This window comes from Malania oleifera, chromosome 7 (assembly GCF_029873635.1).
Source record: "Malania oleifera isolate guangnan ecotype guangnan chromosome 7, ASM2987363v1, whole genome shotgun sequence".
Taxonomy (NCBI): Eukaryota; Viridiplantae; Streptophyta; class Magnoliopsida; order Santalales; family Ximeniaceae; genus Malania; species Malania oleifera.
The window spans coordinates 100506137-100523314 of record NC_080423.1 but is presented as its reverse complement, the minus strand read 5'-3'; the positions used below and the strand labels follow the sequence as shown (position 1 = coordinate 100523314).

Genomic DNA, 17178 nt, shown 5'->3' with positions numbered 1-17178 from the left:
TTTTAAGCTGAAAATTTGCTTGTTCCTTACATAGTTGTATTTCCAGGGTAGATAAGGGTGGGAGAGAGCTACTTGTTGCTGTGAGCTTTGGACTTGCAGCTTCAGAAGCTGTAGTCAACAGAAGATCTTCTTTTCAAATAAAGCGATGGGAAGCTTATGCAAGGTTATACAAAAAGGTTGAGTTTTCAGCTTCAATTGCTTGATTACTCTGCCTGTGTTTTATCCTGAAATGAGTTCTATATTTTTCAACATCTGTAACCTTAAGATTCCATTTGGATCAAGAATTTTGTTTGGGGAAAGGAAAATAAGGGGGAAACTCATTTTCTCTTATATTTTCCTTCTCTTTTAAATATTATCAAAAATGAAAGTTTGTTTTAATATGACTAAAAATTAAGAAAAACTAAATGTTAATGATGCAGAAAATCAAAATTTTGTTCATAGTTTTGGTATATTTTTTTATTTTCTTTCTCGCTTTCTTTGATTGCCAAACATGAAAATGTGAACTCCTTGATATTTTCCTTTCTTTTTCCTAATATTTTCGAGTTCCAAACAGGGCCTAAGGATAATGTTAATATTTCAGAGGGAAATAATAGACCCCACCAATGCAAATCTACAAATCAGCCATGAAAAACATTGGTTACATCATCTTCAATCTCTTCATCCTCATGTATGATTGGTTGAAGATAAAGGAAAATATCTACATTTAGGAATACAAAAAAAAAAAAATTCAAAGAATTCCAATGCAGATCTGTAGTATTGTAGGAATAAACTTCTCTTAAACCTGATTAATCTGAGTTGCATCTATTTCTATTTATTCCTTTCTCTCCTTTTTTGGCTCTTAAAATAGAGATCTCTTCTCTGGTTTGAGTCTCATTTAGAATTTCATCTCCTCTTCTCAGTAATGAGCAACTCTTGTGGGTGTTGTGTGGCTCGTGGTAGGTTGCTGATGTAAAGACAGGCACATACTATTTCCTGTGTACTGTTGCTCCTCTAATACTTCCTCTGATTGGTTGTTGAGTGATGGTACTGTTATGATGTTGTGAGTGTCCCTGATCATGCCTGCATATGTTTCTAGATGCTTCCAGGTTGTTTATGAGTGTCTGCACTGCTGCTTGCGTGCCTGCTGTTTTTATTTGTGGTATGCTCTGTTTATTGTGGCCAAAGCTGGCTTTGGTGAGAGACTATTTATGTCTGATTCCTCCTAGGATAATGTAACTTCAGTTCTGTGGTCATAGCTGCCTCTTGAAGTTCTGGATGCTGTTTTGAAATAGTTTGTGCTGCCCGATTCTGCATTGCTGCTGTGTTGTTCATTCCTGGTACTGATGTGTGCTGATTGTGGTATATTTGGGGTGATTCTGATGACCTCCACACAGAAATTTTCTGCTGATATACTGTTAAGGTGCAAACCAGAGTCATCAAAAATGCTTGTTTCCTCCTAATACTTGTGTCGTCTCAGGCAGTGCAAGTGTACATTAACACAAAAGGGATGGCTGCAAATGAACCAAGCCGCTCACAGGCAGCTCAGGAGCTCATTCAGGCGTGTTCATTATATAAATGAGCAATTCCTAAGCCCAATTTTGGGGCTCCATGAATAAACGAGTTAAACCTGAACATGAACGGACTTGGTTCATTTTGGCTCTTGATCGGCTCAGTTACAGGCTTGGTTGAGCTCATTTCATCGGCTTGCGTTAGTATCATTAATGGCCTCGTTTAATGAGGTTGCATTAGGCTTGATAGATTTTTGTGGGCTTAATAGTTGTCTGGGCATAGGTTTGTTTAAACTTGAATTTAGTGATGGAGCCGATCCCCAAGGCTATAGAAAAACATGGATCTAGGGCTCCAAATCTCCAGCAACTCATGGTCAAGCACAGTGCCTTAGATCTGTGTAACCTCTATGACAAACACGGATCTTGGGCTCCAACTCCATGGCACTCACAGTTAAAACACATCTATATCTATCAAATGGAAAACAGATCTAGAGCTCCAATCAAGCCCCCATCACAAAAAGATCTACGGATCCCATTCTTTTTAAATTACTCTCTTTGAAGCATTATGCTACATTCGAAAAAAAAAGACGAATGAGAGGTAGCATCCAAGGATTTGGTCTTGAATCTGTCCAATCAGTCTTTGACTCTTCATCTTCAAAACTCATATTTTCAAGGGTGTTTTTTTTATAGTTCTGAAAATAGTTTTTGCAAGAGAACCTTAACCAAATGCAGATTTCCTGTATTATTTGTATCCTGTGTTTCCAGTAACAGAAAATGTAACGCCCCAACCCAACACGTGGGCCCAGGGTGCTACTTTAATGACGTCTATGTACCTGATACCATCTCAACATACAAGATATGCAGCGGAAATAACAAAACATTTTCTATTTTCTATTACCAGAGTCTAAATCACAATATATATCACGGTTCTTCCCATACACATATTACATCTCATAATAGTAAGTCAACTAAATCGGTCCACTCGACCGATAATACAAGCCCGAAGGCATACTACATAAACTACTCATATTTGAGTTCTTGAAGACACTCACAAAAAGTAACTAAACTAGTTTACACCCCCTTGGATCCCGCTAAACTCGATCTCTGGGATTCCCTGAAAAGATACATTGTACAATGGGGGTGAGACACCTCTCAGTAAGCAAGATTAAGTTAGTGACAGTGTGTGTTGTCAGCATGCCTCTTAGTGTATTTCAAAATCACCATACATGTCTCTTTTACTAAACATAGTATATAAATACTCATTTCTCACAATATAAAACAATTCTAGAAATAATAATATCATTACATAAATATACAGATATGCATGAAAGATACACCCTGGAACTACTCGCCATGTATAAACCCCCGTGGTTAGGGTTGTGCGGCCCGAAGACTGGACAAAAACCCGGGGGATCAACCCAAGTTAAGTCAACTCAACTCCCTGCATTCACCGACGGCAGGCTTCCGCAAACCACTTGCGGGTCCGATTGCCTTACCACTTCTTAGAAGGGTACTACCTCTACCAAGGTCAATCGGCTAGGACCACCCAACACCATACTCTCATAAATGTGAGCGCATGCGGACAAATGGTGCAACTCTCTCTAGCAATGGTACCGTGCTCACAACACTGGGTTATCAGGTTTCCTAAAGCATATCGTGCAATTTAGATAATTAAAATTGTACTTTAAAACACATTTCATAAAACACGGGCTCGGCCATTTATTACAAACTCGACCTCAGCCCTCTTATAAAGTTCCTGCAATTCCCAAAACAGTTCCAGTATTTCCGAAAATAGTTCAGTATTACACAAACATACCCATCCTGGTATTTCCATCACTCTAAAAATCATATTCACATGCCACACAATTTTCCATATTTAAAACATGGCCCATAGGCAACCACGGAAAACATTGAATAAATGGTTTGTAGGATCAAACCGAACTTTCCACGGTTCATTTGTACTCAAAATATCATATCGTATATCCTAGGTTTGAAAACAAGCATTTCAAACGGTTGGTTTTCAAAAGAACAATTGAAAACATAAATACTCCATTCCATAACTATCTCCATTGGATCAAAAACATTAAAACACTATATTAAACATAATCCCCTTACCTGATTTCGAAACAGAAACCAAAATGCTCGAAAATCCAAATCCCGACTTTTCACGAAAACAAGAATCTGCTTCGCTAGTACTGTAGATCTTAGCTCCTTGATCCTCGCAGTAACTTCTAATCGTCGAAATAGGCGATGAACGGCGAAGGATCGTAGAGAGAGAGAGAGAGAACTCGCCGGTTCTAGAGAGAGAGAGAGAGAGAGAATTTTGGGTTTCTTAACCCTTAAGCAATGAAAAATCCTATTTATAGGCCTTTTGACCTAGTCAAATTCGTCGATGAATTGGTCCCTTGTTGACGAACCATAGAAGGTTGTTCATCGACGAACCTCCTCCCTCATCAACGAACCCAAGCCTGATATTTTCCTTGTCGGTCGGGATCTCTTCGTCGACGAGACTCTGAATTTCGGTGACGAAGTGCTGCATTGCCTTCATCGACGAGAACATTGGCTTCGTCGACGAAGCCTGAAAAATCCCTTTTTTACCCCTTTTCTTATTTTTATGGGTTCGGGTCTCTACAGAAAATATATATCCTAAACCGTAACCAAACATGTCCATTTTTTGTCTTTTAAGGCAACCTGTCAATCTCTTTGATGTATGAAGAAGTTGCAAAAATATGTTTAATAAATATAATAATAACAATAATAATAAATCTTAGAGAATAGACTTGCAATGTTACTTTAGGATCATTAGTCCTATATTTTATTTCAAATAATATTTCCTGTAAATGGACACATTGAAGAAAATTAACAGTGTCTTGTCTCAGCAAGAACATTAGCAGCTAATGTATGTAATGCAGAAGATAGTGCCATGGGCAGATTCAATTGAACATTACCTGTGTGACATCTATTTCATGATCTCTCTGAACTTTAGTTGATTTTATTAGCTCTGGCTATTTTTTTAAAATTTTTTGATAAACATAGAATTATATTAAAGGAAGAAAGGAGTACAACAAAAAAAAAAAAAGTGAAAGCAAAAAACCCTCCAATTGCAAAAGGGAAACAGCTAGGCAAAACGAAGGTAGTTACAAGACTATTCTAATAAAGTAATGCGAACCACCAATCCTGCTGTTAGTCTTCCAGAGAAACATGACAAAAGAAGCCACCAGCCAAGAGCACCAGAGGGGTACAGGGAGCACAACTCTACTCCAAAGCATATTAATGGAAGTGATTACACCTTTAAAGATTCTAGCATTTCCTCCAATTGATGGCCAAAACGGTACAATGCCACAGAGCTTTCCTCCCTTTCCACTTGCCAAAACCCCAAAACATATAGCATGAAACTCTCCAAAGAGGAAGCCCACACCCTCTGGCTAAAAAATCACCATCATCTGCTTAATAAACTTGCTTCTTTATTAGTGTTTCTGTAACACATAAGCTAAAGCAATTCTTAGATTTTGCTACTTGATTAGTTGCTTTCCATGGGTTGGCTTTTTACAAGGTACTAATTTTCATGGGATAGACATCTCACCAACTATATTTCTTAATATATTTCCTAATTCTGTAATGTATCATTGTATTGGCAAGACCTCCCTATTGAAGGGCCTTGGCAGCAGATCATTGCATGTTTGTGTGTGCTTTTGATCAGTCACATTGCACATGCAATAAAGACTCATATGGCATTGATGTTCTAGCATGCACATACACCCATCTATCTGCTTGCAGGATATAGTATTAATTTGAAATGTGTGTACTAGTGCTTACTGTGCTCATTAAGGGCAAGCTGTCAAATTGGATGTCTTGGTTTTGATGCCTTGCGGGATTGAACCTATATTTAAGTGCACATTCATGGCAGAAGGTTCCTGCACTACATGTCCCAAAGGTCAACTTACAAATCAGACTCCTCTGTTATGTGTGATGTGTGTGTGTGTGTGTGTGTCTTAAAGCTTGATATACATTGTTGGCCCACAACCTAACAACTTAAGCTTTTAGGTAAAGTGGTAATCTAACAGTGTGTATATATGTATGTATGTATATTTTTTTAAAATGCTTGTTTATAGTAAACATATTGTATGTAGTACACATTCATGCAAGTGCATAGGTTGAAGTCCTGGGAATGGCCACATAATGCAAAAAATGTTGGAGATTAGGCCCATGTTCAGACACCATCTTTAAGTCTGCTTAGCGGAACAAAATAGGCAATGACCCTCTGTATTACAGGATTACTTTGTCCACTATGTTACTCCGCCATCTGATTGTTTAGTCAGTCACTTAATTCTTCAATTATGATCCAATAGAATATATATATATATATATATATATATATATATATATCCCTCATATAACTTAATTACCTCCTCCAGTTGCATTCCCTCCCAAGGAGTTCTACCTTTAGAATAGTTTCTGTCTATCAGCATGCTACTTCTCAAATTTGACAAAACAACATTTTATTATTTTGCTTATGGCATTCTATTGCTTCTCAAGTTTGACAAAATAATTCTTCAAGATTGGCTTATGATGTTATCTTTCCAATTGTTGTTCATCTCTTGGTGGCCATCCTAAATTAATGTCCCTTCATTTATTATTGCCTGTGTCACCTAGTTTCTTGTTATCTGATCTTATCCGGAGGCATGTACTTTGAACAATGACCATTGTATTTAACATGTAATCTGACCTACAGGATGACCTGACCAAACAGTGACTAAAGCAATTCATAGTTTAAAAAAAAGAAAAATACTGCTTGTAAATGTGACAAAATTTCATTAATTTTCATATTCAGTGGCAGTTAGGGTTTTGTGTCGATGCATGATTTGTTGGCAAACAGTGTGGAACTGTGTTTCTGGGAGTGTTTTGGTTTTTGTTGTTTCTATTAGATTACCACTTTACCTAAAAATTTAAGCTATTAGGTTGTGGACCAACAATGTATATTGAGTTTTAAAACTCCCCCGCACATGCAGCCTGACAGCATGTGAAGGGATAAACACACAATAAATAGCACCCATGATAGGAGACAATAATTTTTTTAAACACCACACAATAAACGTGGGCAGCAAGACCGGAACTCAGGACCCTGGTAACCAGCTCTGATGCCATGTTAGATACCACTTTACCTAAAAGTTTAAGCTATTAGGTTGTAGGCCAACAATGTATATCAAGTTTTAACAGTTTCCTTCTCCATGTTATTTGTGTTCTATCTGGTTTGTTTCCATGTCTCAAAGTTGAAACATTGTTAGCTTTTTGGAAAATGTTCTCACTCAGAAGTTTACAAATAAGTTTCATCTGGTTAGAGTTTTAAAAAGTGGAAATGGAAACGAAAACAACACAAACCAAAATGTTTCCAGTTGAAAAGTTTGAAAATTATGTTCCCTACTTAACTAACTCTTTTTAAATTCAATATAGGTCTCTGATGAGTGGTGGTTTGAGCCAGGACATGGGGATTGGTGTACTTGTTTGGAGAAGTATACACTTTGCAGAGATGGAATGTACCACAAGGTATGTCGTACATCCCCAATCTTTAGACAGAAGTATAGATATGCAATGTAAACTTAGAGAACATATTTGCAATGCTCTCTCTCTCTTTCAACTTTTATCATTGGCCAACATATTAAAGAGATTAGTTTAAGAGTTTTTTGTTTAGTTATCTGGTTAGAGGATGAACCAACTAATTGAACATCATATATGGAATGGCAGAATTCCCCCCTCCTCCCTTTCTTCTTTTTATACTGAAGAAAGAAATAAAATATGAAATAATTTTAAAATAATTTTCATGTGACTCTTCTTGTTGATCATGAGAACTACTTGAGTGCCAATTTTGTACTTCATGGCCCTCAACAATAACAATATCCTGCCTCTTGATTTTGCTTGATTTTTATGCATGAATGACTTCTCTCAATGCTAAACATGCAAAGAAATTTTAAAATTTTATTAAGTTATGAAGGAAGAATTTTCTTTGAAAGAAAACTAGATAAAGAAATTATAATTTCATTTTTGCAATTGCCTAAATGAAGTGTAATGCCTGCACAACGCTCTGTATTCTGTCTTACCTTCATACTTGGAGTAGCTATTTGCCTGATTTGAAACTCAAACCTTCAGGTTTAGATATAAAACCCTTATCATTGAGTCAAGACTTGTTTTACTAATTGCCTAAATATTTAGTAATACGGAATACGGGGGTTGGAGAATTTGAGAAGCCATGCAGATGGTATGGATATTATTTAATACCCTCCTATCGGTGATGGTAAGTTGGACAAAAGCAGGGGACATGCAGAATATGCATACAATATAAAAAATCTATTGGTAAGGTACCTTGATGTGTGCAAGCATGTTCTTTTGTATTTTGACTTTTTTTCTTTCTAGTTGTGATCCTATGTCTATTTTCATTTGAAATCCTCTAAGCTTAAACATGCTATAAAAGCTTGCTCTTGTTGTATATGAAGATAAACTAAAAATCTAGTCAGATGAACTTTCAGATTTTTATAAAATAGTCTTCATAGCTTTATGAGAAGATAAAAAGCTACACATGTACTTTGGAGTTAAATTTTCTAAAATATTCTAAAGCATCAAATACAAACAAAAATTAATGGCATCTTTCAAAGCTCATTGGGTGAAGGTATAAAAATTAATGGCTTCTGTGTAAGTTCACTAGTGAAGAAATTTATTATTGCATTTCATCCATAAATAATATGCTTTCTAAAATCCTCAGATACCAGCTTGTTTTAGCCTTCAATGGCATCTAGTTTGAAAATTATTGTGCATAAGCAATAAGAGCTCGTTAAATAACCACATAGAGGACTTTTTTATTGAAGAGACATTGGGAAATTCATTAAATGATCTATTCCTATGCAGGAGGATCAATTTCAGCGCCTGCTTCCCACTTTCATTCAAGTCATTGATCTGACAGAGCAGGAGAAATCTGAATATTGGGCTGTTATATCTGCTGTTTTTGATGATAAACAGATTGCTTCTATTGCATCCAACTCCTGCTCGTATGAGAGGCCAAGCAACAACCCTGTGAGGTCAACTTCCATTGAAGCCAACATCAACAATAAGGTATATGTCGAACTTCCAGAGTCGTAAGTTTATATTGTTTATTAATTGAAATTGAAATGCATTTTTTTATTGTCCTTAAATTTACTTTACACTTTTTGTACAAGCAGAAATAAATTGTTGCCTTGTAATCCCACCTACATAATAAAAAAATAAAAATTAAGTAATCAAGTCACAGAAACCCTGGATGCACTGCACCTCATGCTTATATGAACGTGTTATGGTTGGTGTGGGATTGACTAGGTAAGTTGTCAGTAAGAATTGCAGTGGGCTTACAGTGGTGTAGCATGCCCCTTTCCAAAAATTCCTTTGCTTCATCCAACAATGTTGCTGTGCCTTTGAATTTTATCATGGATCTAGCTTCTCTTCATTCTGTCGGAATGCAGATTTAGTTGTGCTTCTATTTTTCCTTTTTGTTTTGAGTGGGATTTTGGATTGTAAGAGGAAATGAAAGATGACTATTATCTTAACCAAGTATGAGGAGAAAAGGCTTTTGAATCTGTTTGAGTCGAAGCGTCACAAGAATAACAATGGTGTAGTTATCTAATATGGAAGCATCATATACCATGCCCAACCACATTGATTTTGAAGATTCCCAACTTACAGTTGGGACATAGGACCTGTTTTAAATGGTGGCTCCTTCTGCTCGTGCACATTGAACATATATATTGTATAAACATTTGCATGTTTTGTGTCTTTTAAAAGCAGTGGTGTCATTGGCAGTTAAAAACAAAAGTGATATTATCTCTGTCAAATTATTTGGTAGGTACATTTATTGAGGACAATGCTTCAATGGGAGGAGCAGCTGCGCTCTGAAGTGACGCTCGGGCGAGCAAATCAGGGTAATAAAGTGAATGCTGGACTTGAATCTGTTGTGTTTGGGGAGGTGGTTATTGTATGTTGGCCCCTCGGTGAGATGATGAGATTGAGGAGCGGGAGCACAGCTGCAGATGCTGCAAGAAGAGCAGGACTTGAAGGAAAGCTGGTTTTGGTAAATGGCCAGCTTGTGTTGCCAAACACACAGCTCAAAGATGGGGATATTGTTGAAGTCAGGGTGTGAATAAAAATCTATAGTGATGAATGTAGTTGGTCAGCTTGCCTCATCTTTTAGAATTTGATGGAAGGTGGGGGATTGGAATTTATAGCCATTCTTTTTCAGTATATTATCAGCTTTGTTTCAGGAATTTTAACATGGAAGAGGCTTATGTATATATATGCATTTTTAATGGTTAGGTCAGTGTACATACAATTGATCTTATTGTAATCAATTAAAAATTTATTTACAAAGTTGTAATGTACCCGGATGAAGCTTTCTGCTTGTACGCCTCTCTCTCCCTCTCTCTTGCTTATTCTCCTCAACGGCTTTGATTCTTCATTCAGCATTCTGTCCCTTCCGCTCTCTCTCCCGGCGCTCTACTCTTTTTGGCATTTTTCCTTTTCCTGCATTCTGCATCTTCTTTCAGTGTTCTACACTTCTTCCTCCAACATTCTGCATCTTCTTCTTTCAAAATTTGTCTGTAGCTTCTTCTTCGGGCATTTTGTCCCTTCCAGCATTCAATTCTATGTTTATTCTTCTGGCATTTTGCAGCATCATCTTCTTGCCCCTGTTGCAACATCTTCCAGCATTCATCTCTTTCCCCAGCATTCTGCTACAGTATAAACGCAAGAACATATTTACCTAATTAAAGAAAACAATATAAATCATAATGAAAATAAGAGTGTGTCAAAATAAGAAGAATACGGGAATGGGTACTCTGATAATTATCAGCACTTCTCCCCAAAAAAGTATTGCTATATGTTATACAAAAGGGCGTCGTAGGCCACAAGGCTGCAAGGGCAGAGAGAGGATCGTCGCAATGTAATAACCAAAATATAATTAATTTTTAAAATTATAAACAAATCAGTAACTTAACAAATTAATTGTTTGTATAGACACTTTCCATAACTATCAAAAAGAATTTTTCAAGTAATTACTATCATTGTAGAAAAATTGGACAGAAGTTGTTACTTGTACAGTCTAAACATTACAGAGAAACCAGTTGAAGGAAATATAATGAGTTGATCTCAAAATAACTCAATGAAAATTACAAAGCTCCACACACAAGTTTTCTTCAATCCCAGATCAACAAAGATGAAAAACATCATAAAACAATTAATTAACTAAGCATGGGATTAGTATCAGCAGCCATGACTATGCCACCATAAGATGCTCAAACGATGGCAACCCACAAAAACTACCGTTGCTGCTGCAGCATGATCACAAACACAGAATAGATATTCATCAGTACCCACCTTCATTAAAATGAAAAAAAAAAAAAAAATCCAATTCTAAAGATATTAACGCATAATGGTGATAGCTTATCAACTAGAGCAGCTAAACAAAATCCCCATTTGAAACATTCTGTTTATTAGTTCTTTGAACCGAATCAAACCAACGAACATAAAAAAATCAATCGATTTCGGGTCAGTTCAGTCCGATTCGATCCATTTTATTACACCCTTACTTGGAATTAAGCAATAAGGTGAAGTCAAGATTTCTAACTAAGTGGGGCTTAACGTATTTGGCTCAAATATTACTTCATTTCTGTTTTAAACAAATTCCAAATCAAACGCAAGTGCTCAAGACAAAACACAAGTGCAAAGTAAATACTAAGCTAGATTTACATAATCCCTACATCTGAGGAGTAAATTTTACCATGTATCCAAACCAAAATGCAAATAAACCTAAGAATAGGAATTAAAGAGTCACTCAAACACTTCTTTAAATGCGTACCTTGTTCATAAATGATTAAAAAACTAACAAGTACATTTAATTTTATTATTCTATATACTTAATTGTCTGTATTAGAAAACATTTCATTTAAAGCTAAAAAGAAAGCATGCATAGTAAGAGCCTCGTATATATTAAAATCTTTAAACAAGAAGCTTTGCGCTCGTACGATAGAAGCGCATATACGCATGTCACACTGAAGTATTTTTTGAGAGTCGTAGCTTTACCAACACTAAATTATGTTTTTTTAAGTGTTTATAAATGTCTAACTTTTACACTCGGTGAATTGTCAAAACGTACTAAAACACAATCAATTTTTACCAAAAATTTAAATTTTAGATTTTTTTAATCAAATCTTTCGATAAAAATTGCATATTTTAAAATTTGCATTTGGATGCAAATTTCAAGACATAAATTTAAGTTTGTAAACTTGGACAAAACCCTATATAAGTTTTTGTCACATTTTTTTATCCTAATTTTACACATCTAAATTTTGAAATTGAAACACCAAGTATCTACTTTTTGAACCATCCTCTGTGCTCTCACATAAAATATTTTGAAGTTGTATTTGAGAATGAATTTCAAACATCAAATTTAACTTTTTAGATTTAGACAAAAATCAATCTAAATTTATGTTACATTTTTTTCCTAATGTTATACATTTAAATTTTATGTTATGAAGTAGGAGCGAGCATAATTATAGGATTATTATTATTTAAGTTAGATTATTGGTTTTAAATTGTTCTTTTAGCAATATATGTATGTGTGTGTTTGTGTGTGTGTGTGTGTGTGTGTGTGTGTGTGTGTGTGTATATATATATATATATAATTTTTGAATTATATATCTATGTTCTCAGTGATATAAGTAATTTTTGAATTAGTAGTTTAATAATTTTATAATATTTAACTGTCGCATTTTTACCAACACTAAATTGTTTTTTTAAAGTGTTTATAAACGGCTCACTTTTAAACTTGGTGAATTGTCCAAACATATTAAAATGAAGTCAATTTTTACCAAATATTTTTAGATTTTTTTAATCAAATTTTTTGATGAAAAATAGTAACAATAACAATGAATTGTAATAACTATCAATCACAATTGAAACAACCATCCTATTGCACATAATATTGGACAAGCCTTAGCCTATGGTTGATGCAATAAAAATATAAAATAGAACTAAGAAGGTTTGAAACCACCACGGTGAATATGGTTTATTTATATCGAATTAAGGATTGTAGGTAATAATTACATATCAATTACATATTAATTTAATAATAAATAAATGAAAAGTACATACAGATTATACTTTTAGAATTAAGGCAGAGGGTCCTCAACATGATCCTCAACACCCCCTAGTAAACTAAGCGTCATATTGGAATGGACGTGAAGCTTGGATCAGAAGAATTCAAAGAGAGGTCTTGACATACTTTTGGTGAAGATGTCGACAACTTGCAAGTGATAGAGCACATACTGGGTGCAAAGTTTGTCAGCGGTTCACGAAGAAAGTGGTAGTCACTTCAACATGCTTGGACCGCTTGTGAGAAACTGAATTGGAACTCATGAAGATCGCACTCTTATTGTCACAAAGAAGAAGAGGCCGCTGCGGAAGAGGGACTTTGAGATCACGAAGGAGATGCATGAGCTAAATAATTTCGAGAGCAGTGAGAGCCAAGGCACGATACTTGGATTCACAACTGGAGCGAGAAACAGTTGGTTGTTTCTTTGCACTCCAAGACACCAAATTGTCGCCAAGATAAATACAATAACCAGATGTAGAACGACGAGTATCAGGGCATCTTGCCCAGTCTGCATTGGAATAAGCAACTAAAGCACCAAGAGTAGCAGATGGGTGAAAAATGAGGCCAAAATGCAATATGCCCTTAATATAGCAAAGAATACATTTGACAACGAGGAAATGGTCTTCAGTCGAAGAATGGAGAAATTAACTGACAGAGTTGACAGCATGAGCAATATCAGGACGTCACTACAAAAAAATTGGTTTTTAGTGACGAATTCAATTACATCACTAAAAGTGGGTATTAGTGACGGTTTTATCAACCGTCACTAATACGACACTATTAGTGATGGATCTAAAACTGTCATTAATATTTTCGTCACTAAAACTAGGAAAAAATCGTGAGAACATTTTTCGTGCAAAAATTATCCCGGAAAAATATTAGCGACGACTTCTGCAGTATTAGTGGCGAATTAGATCCGTCACTAAAAGATTCTTATTAGTGACGATTAAATAAGCGTCACTACTATTATTTTAAAAAAATTTTAAAAAAAAATTTATTTCGGAGTATTAGTGACGAATTTGAAGATTCATCACTATTAGACCCTTATTAGTGATGGATTTGGGAAGCGTCACTAATACCTCTTTTATTTAAAATAAATAAAAAAATTTTATTCCAGAGTATTAGTAACAAATTTGAAGATTCGTCACTAGTAACCCCTTATTAGTGACAGATTTGGAAACCGTCAATAATACCTCTTTTATTTAAAATAAATTTAAAAAAAATTATTTCAGAGTATTAGTGACGAATTTGAAGATTTGTCACTATTAGCCCCTTATTAATGACGGGTTTGGGAAACATCAATAATACCTCTTTTATTTAATAAAAAAAAAAAATTATTTCAGAATATTAATGACGAATTTGAAAATTCGTCACTATTAGCCCCTTATTAGTGACGGATGTGGGAACCGTCACTAATACTTCTTTTATTTAAAAAAAATTAAAAAAATTATTCCATAGTATTAGTGACGAATTTGAAGATCCATCACTATTAACCCCTTATTAGTGACGGATTTGGGAACTGTCACTAATACCTCTTTTATTTAAAACAAATAAAAAACATTTATTACAGAATATTAGTGACGAATTTGAAGATCCGTCACTATTAGCCCCTTATTAGTGACAGATTTTGAAACCGTTACTAATACCTCTTTTATTTTAAAAAAAAAAAATAAAGAAAATTTATTTCAAAGTATTAGTGACGAATTTGGAAATCCGTCACTATTAGCCCCTTATTAGTGACGGATTTGGGAACCGTCACTAATACCTTTTCTATTTAAAAAAATAAAAAAATATATATATTCCAGAATATTAGTAATGAATTTGAAGATCTGTCATTATTAGCCCCTTATTAGTGACGGATTTGGGAACCGTCACTAATACCTCTTTTATTTTCCCGGATTCTCCCAATCTCTCCCTCATTTCCCTCCTTTCCCTAATCTTTTTCCCTCCTCCCCTCCTCTCGCCTGTCATCGTTCGCTCCTCCTGCCGCCACCGCTGGCTCCTCCCAGGTCTTCATCTTCTTCTTCTTCTTCTTCTTCTTCTTCTGCAAACCAGTGTGTGTGTGTTGTGTGTGTTTGTGCTTGTGTCGTTCGCCTATCGCTGTTCGCTCCTCCCACTGCCGCCACTGCTGTTGTCGTAAAGCGAACAAGCAGGTTTTCTTCTTCTTCTTCTTCTTCTTCTTTTTCTTCTTCTTCTTCTTCTTCTTCTTCTTCTTCCTCTTCTTTTGCAAACCAGTGTGCGAGTGTGACTGTGTGCATGTGTGTGCGAGTGTGACTGTATGCATGTGTGTGCGTGTGTGACTGTGTGCATGTGTGTTACATTCACATATTTTTGTATTGATTGTGGATCAGAACTTTGTGAAAAGTGCCTTGTATCTTTAGCAAGAAAAATTATAGAATACTCATAGATAAATATGGTCTGGATGATCATAAAAAATCTTGTCTGGATGCCATCTCTGACATTTATTCAATCTTAAAAGATGAAGCTACAAGCAAACAGAATGGATGTGAGCTATGCTCACACACTCAATTGAATTTCTAGAAAGGTTAGCTCCCAAAATTGAAAGTTTAATTTTATTAGTTATTTGCTATTATATAAGACTAAAGATCATGAAGTGAAACCTTAAAGGATATGCTCATCATTCCGCTGTGCATATTTTGCAATGAGAATAGAATAAGGATAGTTGAAATCTTCATACAAATTAAATCTTAAATAAAATAATAGAATAAAAAAAATCATATTTTTTCTACAATTTTATAAGGTGAATTGGTTTTTGGGAAAATATTGGTTGTTGATTTGTTGAACCAGGATGGTGACCTGTTCTTACAAGTCAGTTGAGTTCAATTTCAAAATATTACAACTTGTTTTCCTGAATGTAGTACCAAATAAGTAGATGTGAGTATATTTTGTTTCCAATTTGAGCATTCTTGTTCAATTGAAATCTAGAAAGGTGGTGTTGATGTTTAGGATTTATTCATGTCTAGGATGAATGGATGATAATTTGATAAATGCATGTGGGAAGAAAGACTTTCCTTATTTCCAATGGATATTGTCCAATTGTCAACTTGAAAGACTGGCAAGAATTATCATAGCATTTTTTTTTTTTTCAATCTAGTTTATATGCATTGAATTTGATATTTTATTTTTTGTAATCTCATCATCATCAATGGGCAATGCCCAACAAGTGGCCTGTAAAACCACCCATCACTCAATCCAAACAAGTGGCCTATAAATATATATTTTACACATAATACCAATGTATTTACATTCGTAGTTTGTGATCGTTCTTTAATTTTGATATGTCCCATTTGTCCATGGATTGGTTAGATAGTTTACGGATAGCTTACCTTTTACAGCAAATGACTCAAATAGAATCCTCTTGTTTTATATGCAGAAAATTACAGTCTAGAGTCCTTCAAGAGAATTTATTTAGTTGAGATTTTGAATTTTGGTTTTTTGTAATTTTTAGACAGTTTCGCTGCCTTCTGTCAACATTATTTTTGGGCAATTAATTTGAGCCGATAATTTTTTGGCGGTTTAGAAGGTACTGTTTTTGTATATGTTGTTTTTTTTTTATCGGTTGGCATTCAATACCCTGCTTTATTTTAGAATGGTAGTCCCAATCCGTTCTCTAGTTCTCCTGTTTTGTTAAACTAGCAATGTGTTGTTTGTAGGAATTAATGCATCTCATTGCATAGTTTGGATAATAATGCATCAATAAACATTGCTCCTTATCTTAGAAAGCATATCTGAGGATTTTTTTTTTTTTTTTTTCGTGCAAATGATGCAGGGGCAGCATGAAAGAACCGCTGCCTTGATATATTTGATTGTTTGTAATTTGAGTTTATTTTACCATTTGAATGTATATTCCTTTCTTATTAGTGTATTGTTTACCATATAAGTGTTATGTTAAGACTTTCTACTCTTATTAAACTTATATTGCATCTCTTGTAAAATACTGGATTGAATTGTCATACTGGTTGTGAATATGCCTTGTGCATGGCTGATCGATGCAGATTTGCGTATTGCATGCTGGTAGGGAATCCAGGTTATGGCATGCTCTTATATATAAACTCTTTTTCAAGTAAAAAAATTTTTGGAAATGTTTACTTTATAGTTGGCATGCTGCCGAAATTTTGTTAAAAACTTTTCCAAAATATGAGATAATAGATGTTGAAGTATATAACTGTATAAGCACCAAATGAGATGAGAAATGTTCTTGGAACCACAAATAGCATGTCTATGTTTGAGTTTACCATAGTTGATCACTTGATCACATCCACACGTGTCTCCGATGGTATGAAAGGGGTAAGTTATATATGTCTGCCTATTAATCGAATATTTTCTCGTAATGTTATTGTTAGGTAAGATTACAATCAAGTCGGTCCAAATCGAGTCGAATTTTAACATACTTTACTTATTTAGTAAATGAGTTTTAAATTTAAATTTATGTTGAACTTTTTTAATAAGTAGGGGTGAATATTTTCTCGTAATGTTATTGTTAAGTATGCCCCTCTGAAAAAA

General features: G+C 34.9%; 1 protein-coding gene across 2 annotated transcripts in view; it reads left to right on the top strand.

The window, feature by feature from the left end:
* LOC131159674 (uncharacterized) overlaps positions 1–9872 on the top strand; it is a 97941-nt gene extending 88069 nt beyond the window's left edge. For both annotated transcript variants that reach the window (XM_058114753.1, XM_058114754.1), the window contains exons 15-18: positions 47–176; positions 6939–7031; positions 8385–8588; positions 9352–9872. In XM_058114753.1, the coding sequence (XP_057970736.1) occupies positions 47–176; positions 6939–7031; positions 8385–8588; positions 9352–9645 (721 nt within the window). In that variant the 3' untranslated portion in view covers positions 9646–9872. The remainder of the gene's footprint in view (positions 1–46; positions 177–6938; positions 7032–8384; positions 8589–9351) is intronic.
* Positions 9873–17178: the final 7306 nt, after the last annotated feature.